Genomic DNA, 20,902 nt, shown 5'->3' on the forward strand with positions numbered 1-20,902 from the left:
GAGTCACGTCTAACTGACGTGTAGAGTTTGGTAACTAACTCCCAAATAAAAAGTGCTTCTTCATCTCATTTAATTCAACTGTAAGCCATTTGACATGCATATGAAGGCTGTAGAATCTTTAAATTGAATTTTTTATTAGATTTGTTGGGGTAACATTGGTTAATAACATTATACAAATTTCAGATGTACAGCTTTATAACACAACAGCTGTATGCTCTATTATGTGCTCTTGTAGAACCTTAATGTTATAAACGAATAAAGTAAATCAGCAGAGAAGCCGGCCGTTGTACAATTCCACACCCGTTTCCTAGTTGCTTCTGGGACTCCATAGACAGTTACCTGACAAGGCAGAATGGTTGGAATGTCAGCCAGCTGTGGAGACCTCCCATTAGTGGTTCTTAAGTTTTAGTTTGCATGAGAAATGTTCTATCAGGCTGTGCACACAAGTCATGTAGCTTACCTCTGCAGGGCAATTTGGACAATCCCAGAAGTGGTTTTGCTGCCAGTAGCTCTGATGAGATGTGGGTGGGGGAGAGGATGCCTTCAGCTGACAGCCCTGTGACGTGCCTGCCCGGCTGGTAGGACTGTGGTCAGGGCGGGCCTTCTGCTTACTGCGCTCAGGTGTGGCAGGGATACAGCGACATATCCACGCCTGCCGTGTCCAGGAGGCAAAGGACACCACCCTGGCTACTCCTGGCCAGGGTGTTGGTGATTCTCGGAGAGCCTGATGAGACCCTCTGTCTTGCGTCAAGCTCAGCGACGGGTGGCCTGGTCATTAGCGATCGGCCCGGCGGCCTTGGTAGCGCACCACTTCCCCGGAGGATGATTTTGCCTTCGGAGGACATTTGACAATGTCTGAGAACATTCCTGAGCGTCACGACCGAGAGGGGCTGTGGATGACCGTGGGTGGAGGCCAGGGATGCTGCTAACCATCCCACAGTGACGGGACGGCCCTACAACCAAGGACTGTGCCCCCCAAATGCTCACTGGGCCAAGGGTGAGAACTGGGCTAGAAACTTCCTTTCCTACATTTCATCGGAAGCAGCAGCGACTATATCTAGAAGCCTGGAGAGCTAGCTGACGCCTCATGGAAAGATGAGTGCAGGAGGATAAAGTGTGGGCTTCTGAGGATAGCGGTGTGGACCTGCATTATTCATTCTGCAGTTGTGCGCCTGAGTCCGCCCCGCGGGAGCCGGGGTGCCCTGTCCCCGCTGGTTAGCCTGAGGGAAAGTGATGAGGTCTCATTCTGCTTGGTTCAGTGAGTTCCCAGGGCTGCCCCCCACCTGTCTGCGCTCAGTGGCTGCTGTGCACACAGCTCCCTCGCCGCCTCTTCTCCACGGAGACCCAGGGGGAGCCTCGTCATTGTGTTCTCGCCTGCTCACCAGGTTTTGTCGGAACCGCTTGGAGAAATCAATACCGGCTCCGGGGGAGGCGAGCACACTTGGCTTTTGATTCCTGGAAGGCTGGGTGACCTCTTTCCGTGCAACCCTAGACTGTTTTGTGTGCAGTGGGGAGGAGGGTGCGCCCAGCCCATTCTCCCTTCTCTTATTTAGCCTCTGGCCCCTCCGGAGCGTGGGCTCTTTGTGTTGAGTAGAGTTACCTGAGAGTCACACCGAGTCTGTTTTCACGGTGGAGCCTGTTTTCTTAATTCTTATTCTAGGGCGCGTAATTGAATCTAGGTCCGGAATTGAATGGTGGGTGCCCTGCAGACACAATGCAGGGCCCTTAGAATTCACAAGTGAGGGAAACACTGCAGACAGGAGGAAGGTGGGCACCGATCCTCTTTGCACCTGGAGGCTCCATAATTCTCTAACCAGTCTGGTGTGGACTGGTCACTGGTTTCCAAGTTTTGGGAATTGCAACCAAAACCACTGGCACTGTTATGGTTTAGTTAATAATGGTTCTTGAGGAGACATCCTCCTTCCAGAGGAGGGAGATTCTACATTGCATGTCATCACACACTTACCTCTGCAGGGCAATTTGGACAATCCCAGACGTGGTTTTGCTGCCAGTAGCTCTGATGAGATGTGGGTGGGGGAGAGGATGCCTTCAGCTGACAACCCTGTGTGACATGCCTGCCCGGCTGGTAGGACTGTGGTCAGGGCGGGCCTTCTGCTTGCTGCGCTCAGGTGTGGCAGGGATAAGGCGACAGATCCACGCGTGCCGTGCCCAGGAGGCAAAGGACACCACCCTGGCTACTCACACACACACACACACACACACACACACACACACACACACATTCATCTGTTGAATCATGTGAGTGTTTGACCTGTTGAAAAATATTAAATTAGCCTGGCCGGCGTGGCTCAGTGGTTGAAAGTCAACCTAAGAACCAGTAAGTAGGTCAGGGTTTAATTCCCGGTCAGGGCACCTGCCCAGGTTGCGTGCTTGATCCCCAGTGTGTGGCGTGCAGAAGGCAGCCGATCAATGATTCTCTCTCATCATTGATGTTTCTGCCTCTCCCTCTCCCTTCCTCTCTGAAATCAATAAGAAAAATAATTACAAAATACTAAGTTAAAAGGTCACCCTACAGGAGATGGCCGGGCTGGGAGAGGGTACCCCTACCCCCTTGTATCAGCAGCGCCGCTCCATCAAATGAGGATCCAGGATCCGCTCTGAATGGCCTGCATCTCCATCCCTCAGTCCCCTCCGGGAAGGTGTCTGGTGGGAGCGGGCCTTGGGGAGGGGGTACGTTGCACGTGTGTGAACCTCGGGCCTGGCCCCTTCCCAGTGACATCCTGGTTGCTATAGTGCAGCTCTGTTTGTGACACAGAAAACACTGCAGAGAAACGCTGCTTCCTGGCCTGACTTCCTGGGCAGTCTGTCCTTCCGGAGCTGTGAGCGCGGGCTTCCGTGCGGCTCTGGACGGAGCGAGGCCAGCTCCTGGGACCCGGGCGCCCTCTGAACAGGACCTGGGGGTAAGGGGCGCCTGCTTTCCCGCCCAGAGTCACAAAACTGTCCTCCCTGGGGCCAGGTCCCCTGGCAGCTGAACTCCAGGGCGTTGGCACCTTCCCCTCCTCTGTCTTGTCTCCTCCGAGCAGCCAGGAGTGCAGTTGGCAGCTGTGTCTTCTGTCCCTGAGCCGTTACTTGTACCTAAACCACCAGTGAAAACAGGAAGTGATGAAGCAGGCCCGCCTCCCGTGTGCTCTGAGCGACCTTCTTTCTCTTTGTCATTCCTCACCAGGGATAGACACGTGTGGCCATCTGCACCGCGGGAGCCCGGGGCACCAGCGTGGGACACGGCTTCACCATGCCGCCCCCCGCGGACATCGTCAAGGTGGCCATCGAGTGGCCGGGCGCCTACCCCAAGCTCATGGAAATCGACCAGGTTGGTAATGCAGGGAGCAGTGTGGGGTTGTTCTTGGTGTCCCTTCGGTTCTGGAATTTTCGCAGACATTGATGGCTCTCTCCCGGGTGTGCTGAGTCTGTGCAGGAATAGTTGCAGTGTGGTTGGTTTCTGTCCCACACACAAGGGCGATGCGTGGCTGCTTCACTCCCCCAGCATCTGTGTGGATGGGGTCAATACAGGGCTTGTGGCCTGGCCAGCGTGGCTCAGTGGTTGAGCATCAACCTATGACCAGGAGGTTAAGGTTTGATTCCTGGTCAGAGCACATGCCCGGTTGTGTGCTACATCCTCAGCGTGGGGCGGACAGGAGGCAACCAATCAATGATTCTGTCTCATCATTGATGTTTCTGTCTCTCTCTCCCTCTTTCTTCCTCTCTGAAATCAATAAAAATATATTTACTAAAAAAAACAACAACCAGGGCATGTGTCTGAGGCTGTGACGAGGAGCAGGGACAGTGGCCTGCGGGCTCCAGGCCAGCACTCAGCAGGGGCTGCCCCAGCCTGCCTGGCGGGGACTCACGGACACGTGCAGACCATTTCATCGGGGGCAGCACAGAGCTTAATTATTTGAATCCTGTTTCTCTTTGAATTTGGCCGGAGCAGCCATGAGCATTGGAGTAAGGGCTTGCTAATGAAGTGCGTGTCGTGGGGCTCAGTCTTGGATCCCAGACAACTGTAATGTTGAGATTAGTGTAAACTGCACCGTGAGTCTCAGATATTGCCTGGCAGGTGACAAATTCTCAGTGCATGTTTGCGGAATAAAAACCGTATCGTGATGACTTAAAAAGTGGTTTTACCTCGGCAGGCCTCCCCTTGCTTGGGTCTGGGTAGTTCCTTGGTGTGGCTGGCACTTGCTGTGTTAGCACAGGTTATCTCGGAGGGTTACCTTGCCCTCCAGAGCAAGTGATTCAAAGCAAAGGGGGCTGAACCTTAACACGCAGTGAAGGGTTTCATAGAGCAAATAACATAGGATCCAGACGGCTTTCAGCCTTTGCAGAGTTAGGGTGCCATGGCAACTCCACTTTTTATTTATGTTCTTGATATTATTTTATGATTATAATCTGTACTGATTTTTTTTTCCTGGTCAGATTTTATTGTCTGGTTGAAGGTTATATTACATTGTGTGGATCCAAATAACTCAGTAAAGTAAGTTCTACACAGCAAGTCAGAGTTAGCGGAGCTTGAGTGTGAATGTAAGACAAGGTAAATGTTTAGGGTTATTGTCCAAAAGGCCACCAGGCCAGCACACTGTCATCATGGCTGCTCTCGGAGGTGGCTCTGTGTGACTCTGGAAGCAGCCACTCGGGTCGAGAAGCCCGCCCAGCAGTTTTCTATTCATTTGTGCCAAATGGCTGTTTGCCCTTTTCCCCTGCTGCTTGAGAGGGGCCACAGCTGACTGCTCCTTTACCCTGCGCCTGGGCCTACGTGGTCAGACTCGGCGTAGCCAGGAGGGGGTGTGGCAGCAGCTGAGAGAACCTCGCTTCGGTGAGGTGGGAGCTGGCTGCTGGGCTGGCGCGATGCTCCGGTGTCATGGACCCGGGTGCCTTCTGTCCTGTTGCTCTGCCGCCTCTGTGGGGCTGAGGACAGTTGCCCGGGCATCACCTGGGAGCTCATTAGACATGCAGGGAGGGGGATCCCACCTCAGATCTCCTGGCACAGAACCTGCATTTTAACAAGACCCAGCTGGTAGTGCCGGGCTGCACACCTGGTGCCCACGCCGGATTTCTCAGGAGAACCACCTGGGGCCCCATCCCAGGAGCTTCTAAGTCAGAGATCCCGGGAAATGATTTCCTCTGGCTTCTGCCCCGGCTGGAGCGGTTGGGAGTGTCTGCTTTAAGACAGCAACTGCTGCTCACATTCCTGGGTCCCGTGGAGGCAGTGTCCTGCCCCTGCCCTGGGGGTGGCCTTTGCTGTGTGTGTATTAATAATTAGAAAATAAATTTAAAAATATTTGGGGCCCAGCCAGTGTATCTCCATGGTTGAGCGTTGACCTATGAACCAGAAGGTCACGGTTCAAGATTCCCGGTCAGGGCAAGTGGTGCTTGGGTTGTGGGCTCGATCCCCAGTAGGGGCCGTGCAGAAGGCAGCTGACCAATGATTCTCTCATCATTGATGTTTCTATCTCTCTCCCTCTCCCTTCCTCTCTGAACCCCAAAAAGTATATTTAAAAAAATAAAAAATATATATTTTGGAACAGTTTTAGGTTTACAGAAAAATAATGGCAGCCCAGGGCACCCGCCTGGCTCCTGGCTCCTCTCTGTTTGATGGATGTCCTTGTCCCCGTGTAAGCTTTCAGCTGCCTACAGAACACAAGCAAGTGCTTGGGGGAAACTCTCCAGGGTGAATCTGAAGGGGGGTTTGAGGGGCTGCCGACTGGGGGAAGCTCTTTCATGTGGAGGAGAGGTCATTAGACGTGTTATTTATGGCCCCGAGCACGGAACTCCATGCTCTCCACACAAGGAAACGGATCTCGCCTCCTTTCAGGGAAGGTGGGTGCGGGCCGTCTCGGCAGGCGAGGGTCCTGGCCGTCATTTCCGGGAGGCTCAGTGCGCCTCAGACACACCTGGGCCAGGCGGCCAGGCAGCAGGGTCAGGCCCAGGGGCTGATGGGAAGAGGTGCAGACACACCTGGGCCAGGCGGCCAGGCAGCAGGGTCAGGCCCAGGGGCTGATGGGAAGAGGTGCAGACACACCTGGGCCAGGCGGCCAGGCAGCAGGGTCAGGCCCAGGGGCTGATGGGAAGAGGTGCAGACACACCTGGGGTAGGTGGCCAGGCAGCAGGGCCAGGCCCAGGGGCTGATGGGAAGAGGTGCAGACACACCTGGGCCAGGCGGCCAGGCAGCAGGGTCAGGCCCAGGGGCTGATGGGAAGAGGTGCAGACACACCTGGGCCAGGCGGCCAGGCAGCAGGGTCAGGCCCAGGGGCTGATGGGAAGAGGTGCAGACACACCTGGGCCAGGCGGCCAGGCAGCAGGGTCAGGCCCAGGGGCTGATGGGAAGAGGTGCAGGGTTTCCCCCTGAGCCCTGCAGTCCTTCTCTGGTGCTCCCAGGCTTTCCTAGGGCGCTGCAGCCACAGCAGCTGGGATTGAGCTGTTTTCACTGTGGAAGCTCTGGGGAAAGATTTTGTTTGAAGAAAGTCTACCACAATTTAAAAAAAAATCACTAACGAGCCTGGAGCTTCCTAGTGATCTGAGATTCAAGTCAGATTCCTTAACCTGGCCTCGGGGAGCGTTCCTGATCCCCGTGCATCAGCCCGAGTTCACATTGCCCCGGGACCTCCTGCACCTCTCAGGAGCCCGCTGTTTTGTAGAAGCTGCCCCCTTATGGGTGCATCCCTGCACCTTTACACCCGTTGGAAATCCCTGAGGCTTTGTTCTCACTAACAGCGAGCCTGCCTCCTGCCTCCTGCCTTATCAGCGCTCCACGCCTCTGCCTCCCTCTCTGGTAAGCACATGGGGGAGGTAGAGCCGCCTTTGAACTCAAATCCTTTGTGATCATGTTATAACACAGCCATTTCTCCATCCTTCTCATTTCTTATACCGTTCCTGGCGGGTAGCTTTGATTTACAGTTAATATAACCTGTGGGCGTGGATCCTAAGCCCCCGGCGGTCTGCCTGTGTTTTACACACACTTGTGTCCTGGGGTCCATCATATTGACCTCAATTTCTGGCTTCCATAGTGAACAGTAAGGATGAGAATGGAGCTTCAGTGTCCGCCCTTCTCTAGACAGAAACACTCCACGGCACCCCTCCCCTGGTGGGGTTGGGGATCTTATTTCCCTGAAAGAAACTCGGCTGCCTGTGCTTTTGGGCAAGTGTGTCCCAGACCTGAGGTTTTCCCTCTACTGTCCTGCTTGTGTTGTATATTTAAGACACGATTCAAACTGCATGGACTTCATGTACCCAAGACCTTTGGAAAGCTTATTGATTGCACAAAGCACATTTCAGTGTTTGTGCTGGACATCGGAATTTGGCATACTGTATATAATAATAGTCTTAGTAGCAATACTAGCAGGTGCCATCTGCCCAGCACATGCCGTGTGCCAGGCGGCAGGTGCAGTGCCCGGTGTGGAGTGGTGTATCTCCTAGCACAGCCCAGCGAGGCAGGCTGTACACTTCCCCGTTCATGATCGTCAGAGGCGCCTTCATTTGCCTGGGATCACACAGCTAGGAAACGCCTGGTTTGAAGCCAGCACGCCATAGGACTAAAACCCAGGCAGCGTCTACTAAATCATAAATCTGGTTGGTAATTCTTTCTTAAATTTATTTCTTCTCAGCTTTATTGAGCTATAATTGACATAAAATTAAAAGATATTTAAAGTGTATATCCTGGTGATGTGATGTACGTCTCCATCGTGAAAGGATTTCCCCATTCGAGTTAATTAATGTATCCACCACTTCACGTTTATGGTTTCTTCCCCCTCCCAGCCCTTTGAGTGAGAACATTTAAATTCTGTGCTCTTAGCAAATTTCAGCTATCGGTACAGTCATCCGCGGTGGTGACTCTGTGTTCCATGAGAGCCTTACTCATCGTGTAGCTGAAGGTGTGTGCCCTTTTACCAACCTCTGCCTATTTTCTTCACCCCCCAGCCCCCGCCCCTGGCAGCGCCTCTTCTGTTGTTTCTATGAGTGTGACTTTATTTTAGATTCCACCTGTGAGTGATTCCAGGTAGTGTTTGCGTTTCCCTGACTTAACGAGTAGTTCTTTTTGCATCTCCCCATCTCTCACACTTCCACGAGGTGGCTCCTGCCATTCACATTTGAGCAGACGCCCAGCGTCGCCACGAGGCCTGCTCCATCCACTAACCACGTGACTTCTAGGGACACGTGTCATGGAAGCAAAGAACAATTAGAGAACATGTGGCCAGTGGTCCGGGTTACCACCCAAGGAGCCTACCTGGAGGGGGAGAGAGCATGGAAGGCTGGTTCCTGGGAGGGGCCGTCCGGCCCGGCGCCCACGAGCATGGACGTTGGGTGGACTGACTTGGACTGGGGATCTGGGCTGCTACTTACGTGCTGTGTGAGTGGGGACAGCTCCTGCTCCGTGCGGAGAATTGGCAACACGCACACATGCTTTCTGGCATCTGGGCCTTCCGTGAGATAATCACTCAGCACTCCGCTTAGGGATGCTAACCATTAGGAGCCAATTATGGTTTCTTCCGAGTGGCACACACAATAGAACACGCTTCTTAGGTTTCCAGCAAGACTGGAACCAATAATGTAAGCGTCCTCTCCAATGCATCGAAGCCAACTCTTAGGAGAATGAAAACCCGTCATTCCCAAAACATCTCAATGACGAGAGCCCGGTCAATGGAAATGACTGAGCTCCACGGAACGAGTTTTGAATCCAGACCTTCCAGATAACAGCACATACACGAAGAATGTGCTTCATGCCCTTGACCCCACATGTAGCGGTGGTGAAGGTCGTCCTTAGAAAGGCCCCATCGCATCAAGCGGACGAGCCTGCATCTCTGGAGAGCGCGGTCCTGGCCTTGCACTGCAGGGACTAAAAGGCACGGCTCTTCCTGGCCCCTCCTTCCCGAGAGGTCGGATACATCCGGCTGAGGCAGCCTCAGTGCAGTTGACTGTTGGGCCCAGATAATTCTTAGTCGCGAGGTCTGTCCTGTGTGTTGTAGGATCTGAGCAGTGTCCTGGCCTCCACCCACTGATGCTGGTAGCATTTCCTCCCCTAGTTGTGACAACCCAAAATGTCTCCAGACATTGCCGAAGGTCCCCCGGCCCTGATGGACCAACTCAGTGGCTCCAAGCTCGCTTCTGCATCAGAATCACCTGTGAGATTCATGGAATGCACAGAGAGGAGTATTTGGAGGTGCATTTTGGGGCGCAGGGATGCCTGTTTCTATCAAGCCCCTTGCTGGGGATGCTGTTGCTCCTGGACCCAGATTTGGAAATCATGATTGTGACGCCCTAATCAACCTCCATCTGCTGGTGACACCTGACACCCACAGTAAGTTTCAGTGGGTGCCCCAGATGTCACGTGATCCTAATAATTGCCCCTCTTCCTACTTTCCAGAGAGCAAAAACACAGCGCCAGCCAGAGCTCCCTTCATAAAAAGGGTGTTATTCAGAGAGGCGAGCCCATTGCTGTCTGAGCTGTCATTACAAGGTCGTGTGATGCTGGGACAGGAGTAGCCAACCCTCATCTCATGTTTGCATCTGTTACATTGGGTAACAGCTATTTCCTCAACTTCCTCTAAAACAGAGTGACTGGGCGACTTCCCCTTCCAGTTTTAGCGCGCGCGTGCGCTCGCGCTCTCGCTCTCTCTCTCTCTCTCTCTCTCTCTCTCTCTCTCTCTCTCTCTCTCTGTCTCTGTGTGTGTGTGTGTGTGTGTGTGTGTGTGTGTGATTGAGCCTGTATAATCTCATGACATCTTAACGGTTGCCTTGCCTTGGAAGAGAAAGGCTGGTAACATATCTCTCCCCTTGACTGAGAGCTCAGTTTAATTCAGCAAGAACCAACGCTAGCCTTCTGCTTTCCCTCCTGAAAAAGAACAGAGGATTTTGGTTTGCTTTCCAGGTGGGTGGGGGTGCTATTCCCTTTCATCTACCTCCTTTGCCCAGTTCTCTCACGAGAAGCACATTGGGAAACTCAGGACAGAGCCTTCCCCCAACCATGTTTTCTTGAGATCTGCTGACTAAAGCATCTCATGTTGCTAGAACATTTTGTACATGTCACCCTTTGGACTTCATTTGTGTGGTGGTCAGCTGGCCATTTGTGGCAGGGTATGCAAATGCCTAGATTTTAGCATGCAGAAGGATTCTGGGTCCCCAGAGGAAGGCTTGTATTTTATCTCTGTATATTATATCTCTATGTATACCTGTACAATGTGCCCAGAACTTGGAGGAAATGTGAGCAGCCTCAGGGAAATAAAATGTGTGCTTTTCTGTTTTCCTTTTTCTAGATTTTGATCAAATGGATTTGTGAGTCCTCTAAGTCAATGGCACCAATATTGTGCTTGACAACCGCCCCATCCCCCAAATTTCACATAGCCCTTCAAATAGCAAATCCTGTAGTGTCTACTTCCTAAATGGCTCTCGATTCTGCCCACCTTTCCCCATCCTCAAGGCTACTGCTGTAGCTACTGCCGCTAGGGGACCAGTAGCAGCTCAGTGGCCTCCCATCATCCTCTGGGTTAAAGCAGTCTGCAGTGGCTCTCCTGCTGCACTAGGATAAAATCCTTGTGGCTACTAGGGTCCTGCTCTCCCCAGCCCTAGATGACATCACCAGCCTTGCTTAGAGTCCCTGGGGTTTTCCACCAGCGCCTCTATCTGGGATCTCTCTCACCTTTTATGAAAGCACACTTCTCAGAGCCTTCATAAATGCCATTCTCTCTGAATTGGAAATTTCCCCCCGTCATTTGTCTTCCTGTTCATTTCCCATCCCTCCTTAGAGAGGGTCTTTGCTGGCCCCTCAGACTAGATGCATTGTAGCATCCATACTTACTCACTGTATGATGTTCTGCATGGACCAAGTGCCTGGGATAGGGCCTGGTACGTGGTGAGTTCATAATAAACGTTGAGCAAAGGAAACAGGTGATATTTATACTTTTTCTGTCTAATGATACAGACAATTAAATATTGAGAAAGGGGATAGCCCTGGTGAGAGGATCATCTCTTCCCTTATTCCTACCAGGCATTTAAATACACGATCACATTTCATGGATTGACATTATGAAGGTCTATTTTCATCCTTTCATCAAAGACATCCATAGTCAAAAAACAACCAAAAGACTTTGAGAGAAGCGCTGTCAAGTTTCAAGGTGCTTATAGATGGGTCATTAATTACCGTGGGACAAGTTTGTGGTGACCTATTTGGATTCACCAACCTCATCACCATCAGGTGCTCATAATTTCCGGCTGTCACTTCTTTCTTGACTTCCTGACTCATATAAACAGCTACTTATCTTCCTATTCATCTTGCCCATCGAGATGTCCCTTGCAACTCAAGCCCAACATGTTCAAACACCCCTCATTATTCCTTCCTCCCCTAAACCTGTGCGGTTTTGCTTCTCTTCATGCTTTCGTTGTTCTGGTGCCATATGTGAATGCACACTCAGTTTGCTGAAGCCGAATCTATATGTCTTCCTAGACTCTTCCTCAGTTTTTTTAATCCAATCAGTTATCTCAGAAAGCTTGTCCACATCTGGTCTCCCTTATCACATCTGCTGCTGCTCTAGCTGGCCCTCTTCTCTCTAGAGGAACACAGAGAGCAAGGGAGGAAAATGAGATATCCTCACAGGGAGACCTTGAAAAGAGTGAGAGTAATATCTACACATACAGGAGATTATGAGCACAAAGTAGGTGGCTATAAATTAAGAACAGATGGATATGAAAAAGAACCAATTAGAAATCTTAGAAATGAAAAAGTATATATACAGTAAGCAAAACATAAAAAATAAAACTAATACAGAAAAGTAAAAATGAACACATAACTCTAGAATGGATTTGGCTAAAGAGAGAATCTGTAATTTGGAGGATGGAAATGAGGAATTTTTCTAGAACACAGCCCCAGAGATAAAGGAATGAAAAACTATGAATGTGACATTGTACTTTTAGAGAATGACAGTTTGAGAATTGTTTTGTGAGAGGTAAAATCAGGAGAGATTAGTTGGATAGCTGTTGCTGTAGCCTAGGCAAGAAATGATCATGTCATGGCCCAGGGCAGTGATAGGGGGGATAGAAAGAAGTAAGACACATGTCTCATCAAGACATATGAGAAGATTAAATTGACAGGAAATTGATGATTGATTATATATACAGTGATAAGGGAGCATAAAATGTTAAAGATGATTCTAATATTTCTTGTATAAACATCTGGGCAAAGGCTGGTGACAGCTACCAAGAGAGAAAAAAATAGTGGAGGAATATTTAGGTGGACTCACATTCTTCATGGAAACCTTACAAATGGGCTCAAGAAAAATAAGCAGATATCTATATGGTTGGACCTCCTATAGATTTTTAAAAAATGTTCTTATTGATTTCAAAGAGGGAGAGAGAGGGAGAGAGAGAGAAACGTCAATGATGAGAGAGAATCATTAACCAGCTGCCTCCTGCACGCCCCACACTGGGGATGGAGCTGCATCCGGGCATATGCCCTGAGCGGGAATCGAACCGGGACCTCGTGGTTCATAGGTCGATGCTCAACTACTGAGCCAGGCTCCTTTTGATTTTTCTTTGGGTTTTGGTACTCTGGCCACTTTGTCCACTTAAGTGGTCTCTTGGCCTCCATTCACACTTAATTATGTCACTTTGCTGCTTAAAAACCTGATGGGTCCAAATCATCAGGAGTTGTCTGTAGGATTTAGACGTTTTTGCCTCTAGCTTGCCCTTTTAGCGACTTCTCTCACTCATACATATGCCATTGTCAACTCCCCCACATGAACGTGGACATCCATTTAGCCATGCCATTGCATTTGCTGAACCTCCCACCAGAAGTGCCCTAAGCGATCCAAATAGCATCTATTTTTAATTGCTTCGCTGTGCCCACAGGCAGGATAAAGAACAAGGTTCACAGAGCCAACTCTGAGATGGACTTGGCAGGACTGGGACACGCACAAGAAGGGTGGGGACGATTAATGTTGGTTACAAGGCTATTTCCTGGCAAACTAGAAGATGATGAATACAAGTTAAAAATTGAGAAAGAGAGTTTTGGGGTAAGATTTAAGTTTAAGTTTAACTTGTACACACACAAGTTAAAATTACGCGAGACAGAAGGGAACTGCAGAGAAGTTGGGGTGGGGGTGTTGATTTTGAGCATCAAAAGTGAGGAGGAGGAGACAGAATCCTTCCACTGGGTATCAGAAGTTTCAGTGCTAACTTCGCATTCCATCGTAATTTGTGTGGCTAACGCACGAGCAGGATCATCTACGAGTCTCACGTTAGTGCTGGAACACTGAGCTTTAAATAACGTCAATCAAAACATCACTTTGTGCCAGCAACCAAGATACCCCGAAGTCCAGTGCCCTTCCCTGCAGCTTTTCTCTCCGGCACTTGGGCTTGTTGTCCCTGGTTGCCAGGACTATGGAGCTGAGGCCGGGTTAAAGAGGAAAGGTCTAGGATTATACAGGTCTGGGTTCAAATTCTGGCTTTGTCACGTGTGTATGAGGCTTTGAGCAAGTCACTTGACGTCTTGAGATCTTCATACGGTTTTCTCATTTGTAAAGTACACTGAGAAATGGCTCTCTGGTAGTCACTCCGTAACTAGTTGCTATTACTGTTGTTATTATCCGAAGAGCTGGCCAAGTGGAAATGGGCAATAAAAGTCTGGGTTGATGACATGTCAAAGGTAAGGGAGTTTTGAGAAAGTGCAGGAGGTTGTGGCCACTGTTTGCATATTCTGCCTCTCCCGGAAGAGCCTGTATTTTCATTCTTCTAGGCTGTGGTTCAGGCTCGGGTTGCCATCGTCACACCCAGGGGATAGATATTTGAGACTTGGAAGCCATGTCCCTTCACTGCTTGCTGAAAGTTATCTCAGCACATCCATTACCACTGAAGAAAGAAGGCTGAGTTGGCATTAATGCATCCATCACAGTCAAGTAAACCAGCTCCATGGCTAAGAGAGAGAGGAAATATAAGGGGAAAAAACGAAATTAAAAATGGAACTCACTTCTTAATGCTCCCTTGTCTCAGCATTCTTTTGATTGCTGTGCTACATCCAATCTCAGCTTCTTTGCAGTTAATAAACCCTCATGATCTTGTGTTTAAATTGAATCGCAACCCTAATTTGCCTTCAGAGCTTATCTGGCTTTCTCATATCTCCTCACCTGGTCTGATAATCCCCTATCTATCAGAGTCCACAGTCCACAATCACTTGTTTATCCTACTCAGCCAGTCTGACATTTTATTTTTAAATCATACACACACACACACACACACACACACACACACACATATATATGATCATTGAACATATTCTGCACAGCAGTTGTGAGAAATGTTAGCCCACAAAGAAAAGAAAAAAAACTGGTTTCCACAAGTCAGGACACTTCTGAGAAGGGATATGTATGTTCATCCTACCTAATAAAAGGGAAGTATGCAAATAACCATCACTCCGCTCCGCCCACGATTGGGCCGGCGGCAGGCTGGGGGCGGGACTTGGGGTGGCCAATTGGGCTGACAGGATGAGCGGGGGGCGGGGACGCATGAGTCCCCGCCCCCCCCCCCCATTCCTCCCGCAGGCCCCAATAGCCGGCTGGCACTGCGGGAGGACCGACAGAGCCGATGGAAGGCGCCCGTGGTGGAACTCGGGGTGGCCAATTGCGTGGCTGCCAGCACCAGTTTTCCGCCAGCAGCAGTTTTCCTCTGGCCACCCGCCGATCACCGATCGGAGCGCCTCCCAATCGGAGTTCCTCTCGGGGTGGCTGATCGCTCTGGCGGGAGGCGCTCCTATCATCGGCGGGTGGCCACAGGAAAACTGCTGCTGGCGGAAAACTGGTGCCGGCAGCCAGGTGAAGGAAGGTCTATTGCACGAAACTTCGTGCAACGGGCTTCTAGTATGTGTGTGTGTGTGTGTGTGTGTGTGTATATAAACACACACACACACACACACACACATATATATATATATATATATATATATGTATATATATATATATATATACATATATATATATATATATATATATATATGATTAACCTTCCACATATGAACTAGAGGCAAATAACTAACAAGATTATTTCCCTTGAGTGAAGGGAAGAGGCCCATAAGATCTGAATTCATTCACAGTGTGAGTCGCTCATTTCCCCATGGAAAAGGCGATGACTGCAGGGGTGGGGTGGGTGGAGGAGAATGGCATGTCAGCTGGTCTCGAGTCATCTGGGAGTGCTTCCTGGCAAAGGCTGACATCAGGAAGGTGGAGAGGGATGCAGGAATGAGGAATTCGGTGGCTGTAGCTACCCAAGATACTGACATTTCGGGGAAATTTTTGTTCCTTATGTCCCTGACAACATTGATCTTAGGACAATATGAAATAGTCAAGGACTAGAAAGAAGAACACAAAAGATAATGATATTAGTGTTTTTTCACACGTCGTCTATCTCTCTAATTTTGACATTTTCTGAAATTGCACTTTCTCTTCAGTTGAATGGAAATACCATTTTTTCTGAGTGGAAGTATATCTGATATCTAAAAGAGAAAGATGTGTCTACTTGTCTTTAACCCACTAAGATGATTTTCAACCTTTTTCATCTCAGGGCACACATAAACTAATTGTTAAAATTCTGCGGGACACCAAAAAATACATTTTTTGCCAATCTGACCAAAAAATAGTTATAATTTTGACTCATTCACACCAGATGGCTATTGTGTTGGTGTGTTGTCATATTTTTATTTGACAATCTAAGGGAAAAGAGGTCAGTGTCCTTGGCTAAGTAGTCAGATGTTCCATGTTTAAAGATTCCTGCAGCACACCAGCTGAAAATCGCTGCACTAATACATGAAACTGCTAATTATTTGTCTTTCTCATTTGCACAGTCCAGTAATTTTTATGACACAAAGATTGTACTTGATCTTGCTAGAATCTAGTATTTCATTAGTTTGATGAAGCTGAAACACGTCATTTTTAGTAAACCATTTTGACATGAGCCATCATTTGTCAAAAAAAGGTGGCACAGCCTGTCATCTTTCAATTTTTAAAATTACCGTGATCCTTGGTGTTCCGGCTTGGGAGACGTCGCTGAGCCCTTTGTCATTTTTGACAATCACGGAAATCCTGTGTCAGTGATTCACTGTGGAACTGTTGTCAACATACGTCTTTCCAAGAACCAGCTAAATTTGCCTCAGGAAAGCGTGGTTTTGTCATTATCTTTCGGATAACTCAGGCCTCTATTAGAAAAACAGAGATTGCGCACACAGTTCTCAGAACGCATCAGGTTCCTCCATCTACAGGGCTGTGGCCCGGAAGCATGGAAGTCGTCAGCCGGCTCCTCGGAGGAGGAGTTGAGCCGTAAGATGGCTGGTGTCACTGACACCATGTCCGGAGGCACCGGCAGGAACCAGGTGGGTCTTCATGCATTCAGGGTGCTCTCAGTCACAGTCTAGGCTAAATCGTAGTGAGCATACACATCCCTCTCAGAGGTGTCCCGATTCATGGAAACCAGTTTCTTCTCTTCCTTTCTCTCTCTGCATCTGGAAAAGCAGAGTGAAATCCCAGTGCTGTGCTGCGCCCCTCAGGGTGGCAGAACAGGGCATCCGTCACGTGCTTTGCAAGGACCGGAGAAAGCCTTTTTCATAGTCCAGGACCAGAAGCTGTAAGTCTCTGTGGAAAGCAGTTTGCAGTGGGAGGGCTGTGTGATGCTGGTCTGCGGAGGGCAGGCGCGTGGTGGGGACCGGGGGGCACCTGTCTTCCCCTGGCTGTGCTCCTTCTTTAGCCCCTTCCTGAGCTTTGCTGGCAGGTGGGAAGAGACCAGGAGAGGGGGAACGAAGCTAGAAGTCTGAAAAGAGAAGACGTGTTCTTAGACATTATTCATTCATTGTTGGCCTTGCGGGCGCCTAGCAGCCACTCACCTGGCCGGGCAGAGGAGTCTCAGTGGCAGTCTCTGCTCCGAAGCAAGTAGAATCTACCAGTAGTTGTCAAAAGAAAGGAGAATGAACCAGGCCCATGTGGCTCTGTTGTTGAGCTTTGGGCCATGAACCAAGAAGTCATGGTTCAATTCCCGGTCAGGGCACATGCCCAGATTGTGGGCTCGATCCCCAGTAGGGGGCATGCAAGAGGCAGCCAATCAGTGTTTCTATTTCTTTATCCCTCTCCCTTCCTTTCTCTAAAATCAATAAAAATATATTTTATAAGAAAAGAAAGGAAAAAGAGCTGGAGAATAAAGAATAGGATGTGATAAATGCCAAAGGCAGCACTGGGGGCTGGAGTCACTCAAGCAAAAAGGAGGAATTGGCTGTTTAGTCACTTATTTAATGTTTTCAACCAACTTTTGAAAAATATACCTGCAAAGTATCCACCAGGTATAACCTGTGCATAGGTAAGCTCTGTCCAGTGCCCTGCTGTGTACCAGGCTCTGTTTCCAGGGTCTGGCACATGTCATCTCGATCTTCACTGCAGTGTGCGAGACACGGCCTAGGAGGACGTGGAGCTCTGTGAGCAGGAGTGATGAGCCTAAGGTTACAACGTCAGGGCCTGCAGACCTCGCGGCTCAATCCGAGGAAGTCATTTCCCAAAGTTGTTCAAGAGCTCACGGTTGAGGAAAGAGAGAGAGAAGCCAGTAGTTGATAAAAATTCAGCATTCTCAATGCTTTTCTGGGGTCCATTCACTTAGCATTAGTGTCCCCCATGTCATTAAGAACATTTGAAATGAACACGCTTTTAACGAAGCCAGGCTTGCTTTGCTGGGTGATGCCCATTTGAGGGCAGCCGTGGGCCTGAGACGTGGATGTCAGAAGCAAGAACATCAGCCCACAATCCATAGTTGCTAGTACATCAGGCTGGGGGTGCTACCGGCTCCACGGGCTGGTGCCAGGGCAGAAGTGGGGGCAGCAATGGACGTGAGGGCTCCGGCTCCGAGGTGCGCATTCACGCTGGGTGAAGTCCCCAAGCAGGTGCCTTGGCCAACAGACAGCAGCAGGTGTTTAAATAGGAACTGAGTTCATTATGACGGGAGCAGGTGGGGGGAGTGTGGGGTGCGGGGGGAATGATGAGGGACGACAGCTGGGCCATCCCCAGGGAGGGAGCCTCATGGCAGGCTGGACTTACCGCCTCCTAAGTTTCTTCCTGGGTGTCTCCCATGTCTTAAAGGAACCATGTGCTTGGGTGGGCGAGTGATCAGTCTTTTATTCAACAGTGAGAGGGAGGCGAGAGGAGGGCCTCTTTTATGAGGAAGAGGATGAAGTGTTGAGCTGGAAGGGGAGGAGGGCACCCACGTGGATTCACACCAGGACTTGCTGGAAGTGCAGGGCCGGACAGGGTCGGAGTGGGAGGCGTGGATGCAGGAATTTGTGAGGCGGGCATTTCATTAAAGTCAAGGGAGAGGGCGGAGGGGACGGCAAAGGGCCAGCACCCACCCCGAGGAACAGAGAGAGGAGTGTGTTGCCAGAGACACAGATGAAAAAGGAATTCCTGGGGAACTCGACCATCCTCGGGAAACTAGCTGGTTTTGTGTAAGGAGCTAGAAAAATCTTTTTGTGCTTTCTTACTGTTTTTGGTAAATTAAGGTAAATAAAGGAATTATTTTGGAAAAAAAAGTTAAAATAAAAAGTGATGAATGAATCAACAAAAACAACAAAACAACAAAAAGAGGTACTCCGTGAACATAACTGTTGGCACGCGGTGCTTTGCCAACAATTTGTATGGAAATGCATACTTTGCTTGACAAATACAAATATTTCTGCTGACATTAAAGTTTTTATAAAGTGAAGAAGTGCTCTCCTATATTGCCTAGCAGGGGTCCTCAAACTTTTTAAACAGGGGGCCAGTTCACTGTCCCTCAGACCGTTGGGAGGGCCGGACTATAGTTTAAAAAAAAAACTATGAACAAATTCCTATGCACACTGCACCTATCTTATTTTGAAGTAAAAAAACAAAACGGCAAAAACACCCGCATGTGGCCCGCGGGCCGTAGTGTGAGGACGCCTGCCCTAAGGGAAGAGGGAAGAGAATGCGTTTGGGTCTAACGTGCACACAGACGTCTATGACAACTGTCCAGCCTCCTGGTTACCTTTACCACCAGCTCTTCCCATTTCAGCTCACCGGAGTCCTAGAGAGTAATCTTGACCTTCACAGCAGGTAGGAGAGGGTAAAGAGGGGATAAGTGGTGATGGAAGGAGACTTGACTTGGGGTGGTGAGCACAGATGATGTATTATAGAATCGTACCCCTGAAGCCTATATAATTTTATTAACCAACATCACCCTAATAAATTCAATTAAAAAAAAAACCCACAAAAACAAAGAAAAAAAACACAAAAAGCTGAAGGAATTTAGTTACAATGTTTATAAGTTAAGAAAACATGGTCAGGCAGTTAAAATAATTTTGCCTCAGTATCCTAAATCCAGATATATTCAAATAGAGGATAGAATTTTATTTTTCGTTCCTTTAGGGTTTGTGGAGTCACAGGAGAAAAACCAGTTTTCATCCTTAAAGACCAAATTTCCTTTTCTCCCGGCCTTTTTTCTCAATGAGGTGGAAGGGAACTTACTCAGCAGGCCTGCCGGAAGCTATCAAGGTGTGGCCCTTGTCACTACTCCTGTGTCTTAGGGATCCGGGCAGGTAGGCGCATCCTGTGTAACCCAGCAAACGGGAAGCAGAGCTTGGCAGAGCCAGGGCTGGGCTGGGAGTGGGGTCAGTCGCAGAGCTCCTGTCTCACCGAGAGCTTTCTATGGGCATTGATTCCAGAAGTGTTTTCTGTTGGGGTATCTGGTTCAGTCCCTGCTATGGAAGTTGTGCTGATCACCTGTGTGGCCTTGCTAAGGGATGGGGACAGTCACTTGATTGGTACCTGTTTTATCACCTGTTGAATTATACTCTCCATCAGCTGCCTCGCTCAGGGCTCTTCCAGGTCATGAATCACGCAACCCCTTGGCGAGGGATCTGTGCAGGCAGCAGCGACAGCCCTCACACGTCCACCAGTTTAGAGCCAGCAGCTGCCTCCAGCCCAGCAGTGGCTGGTGTGGTAGGACGTGGGGCATGGAGTACTGATGAATCCAGGCTGTCCTTCCAAATAGTTGGCTTTATACTCAAGCCTTTTTTTAAAGGAAAGTTAGTGAGTGTGTGGATTTCCCATTTAGCAGGAGTGTATTGAGTCTCTTGGATCCTATTGGCACCTATGCACTGTGGAAACTAGTACCGAGTGAAGGTACAAAGATGCATTAAGATGCTGTGTGCTCAGAGACAAGAAGGTACAAGAGGTACAGAAGTCCTTGGGAGTACTTCCTACAAAGAGGCTGTGGTCTCTCTCTCTGGGGAGACCAGGGACGTGTGCTTAGAGGAGGTGGCTTTGACATGGATATTAAGGATAGGTAGAGTTCATTGTTAGAGATGGAGCAGGAAGAAGAGAGGGACATTTCATCAAATACAGTGAATAAAGTGAAAGTATGGAATACACACACACACACACACACACACACACACATTATGTAGATGGTGGTCATTGGGGATCTATGGAGGATATTGGAGCAAAAGACTGACATGAGCAAAGTTTGAGGGGAAGCTCTGATTTTGCCTGATTACAGTTAAAGTGAGGGTTGGGAAGAAAGAAACTTGGAGATGTGTAGATTCCTTTGCAGGGCTCTGGTAATGGGATCCCGAGGCGAGTTCTTAACAAAGGTGGGGATAAGGTCTGGAAAGGACAAAGGAGAGAGAGAGCATGGAGGAATAAGGATGAGCCTCAGTGTCTTGTAAACGTGACTGTCACAGAATAGGGCAAAGAAAAGGAGAAGGCAGGTCCTCTGGAAACGTACATGGAAGAATTACCAAAAGGAGGAGCTAATGGAAGGTAGGAACCTGAGGTTGATATTCCAGTGGAGCATTTGATGGGACACGCAGGGCAAGTGGTTAGTAATGATGGGCTGGTCCTCAGGAAAGGCGCTGGGGCTG

The 20,902-nt window shown here is 49.4% G+C and overlaps 1 protein-coding gene across 2 annotated transcripts in view; it reads left to right on the top strand.

Annotated features, from left to right (window-relative positions):
* The window catches only part of ELMO1 (engulfment and cell motility 1), a 401,111-nt gene that overhangs the window by 64,666 nt on the left and 315,543 nt on the right, over window positions 1–20,902 (top strand). For both annotated transcript variants that reach the window (XM_008147245.3, XM_008147253.3), the window contains exon 2: window positions 3,188–3,331. In XM_008147245.3, the coding sequence (XP_008145467.1) occupies window positions 3,254–3,331 (78 nt within the window). In that variant the 5' untranslated portion in view covers window positions 3,188–3,253. The remainder of the gene's footprint in view (window positions 1–3,187; window positions 3,332–20,902) is intronic.

Source organism: Eptesicus fuscus, chromosome 14, assembly GCF_027574615.1.
Source record: "Eptesicus fuscus isolate TK198812 chromosome 14, DD_ASM_mEF_20220401, whole genome shotgun sequence".
NCBI lineage: Eukaryota > Metazoa > Chordata > Mammalia > Chiroptera > Vespertilionidae > Eptesicus > Eptesicus fuscus.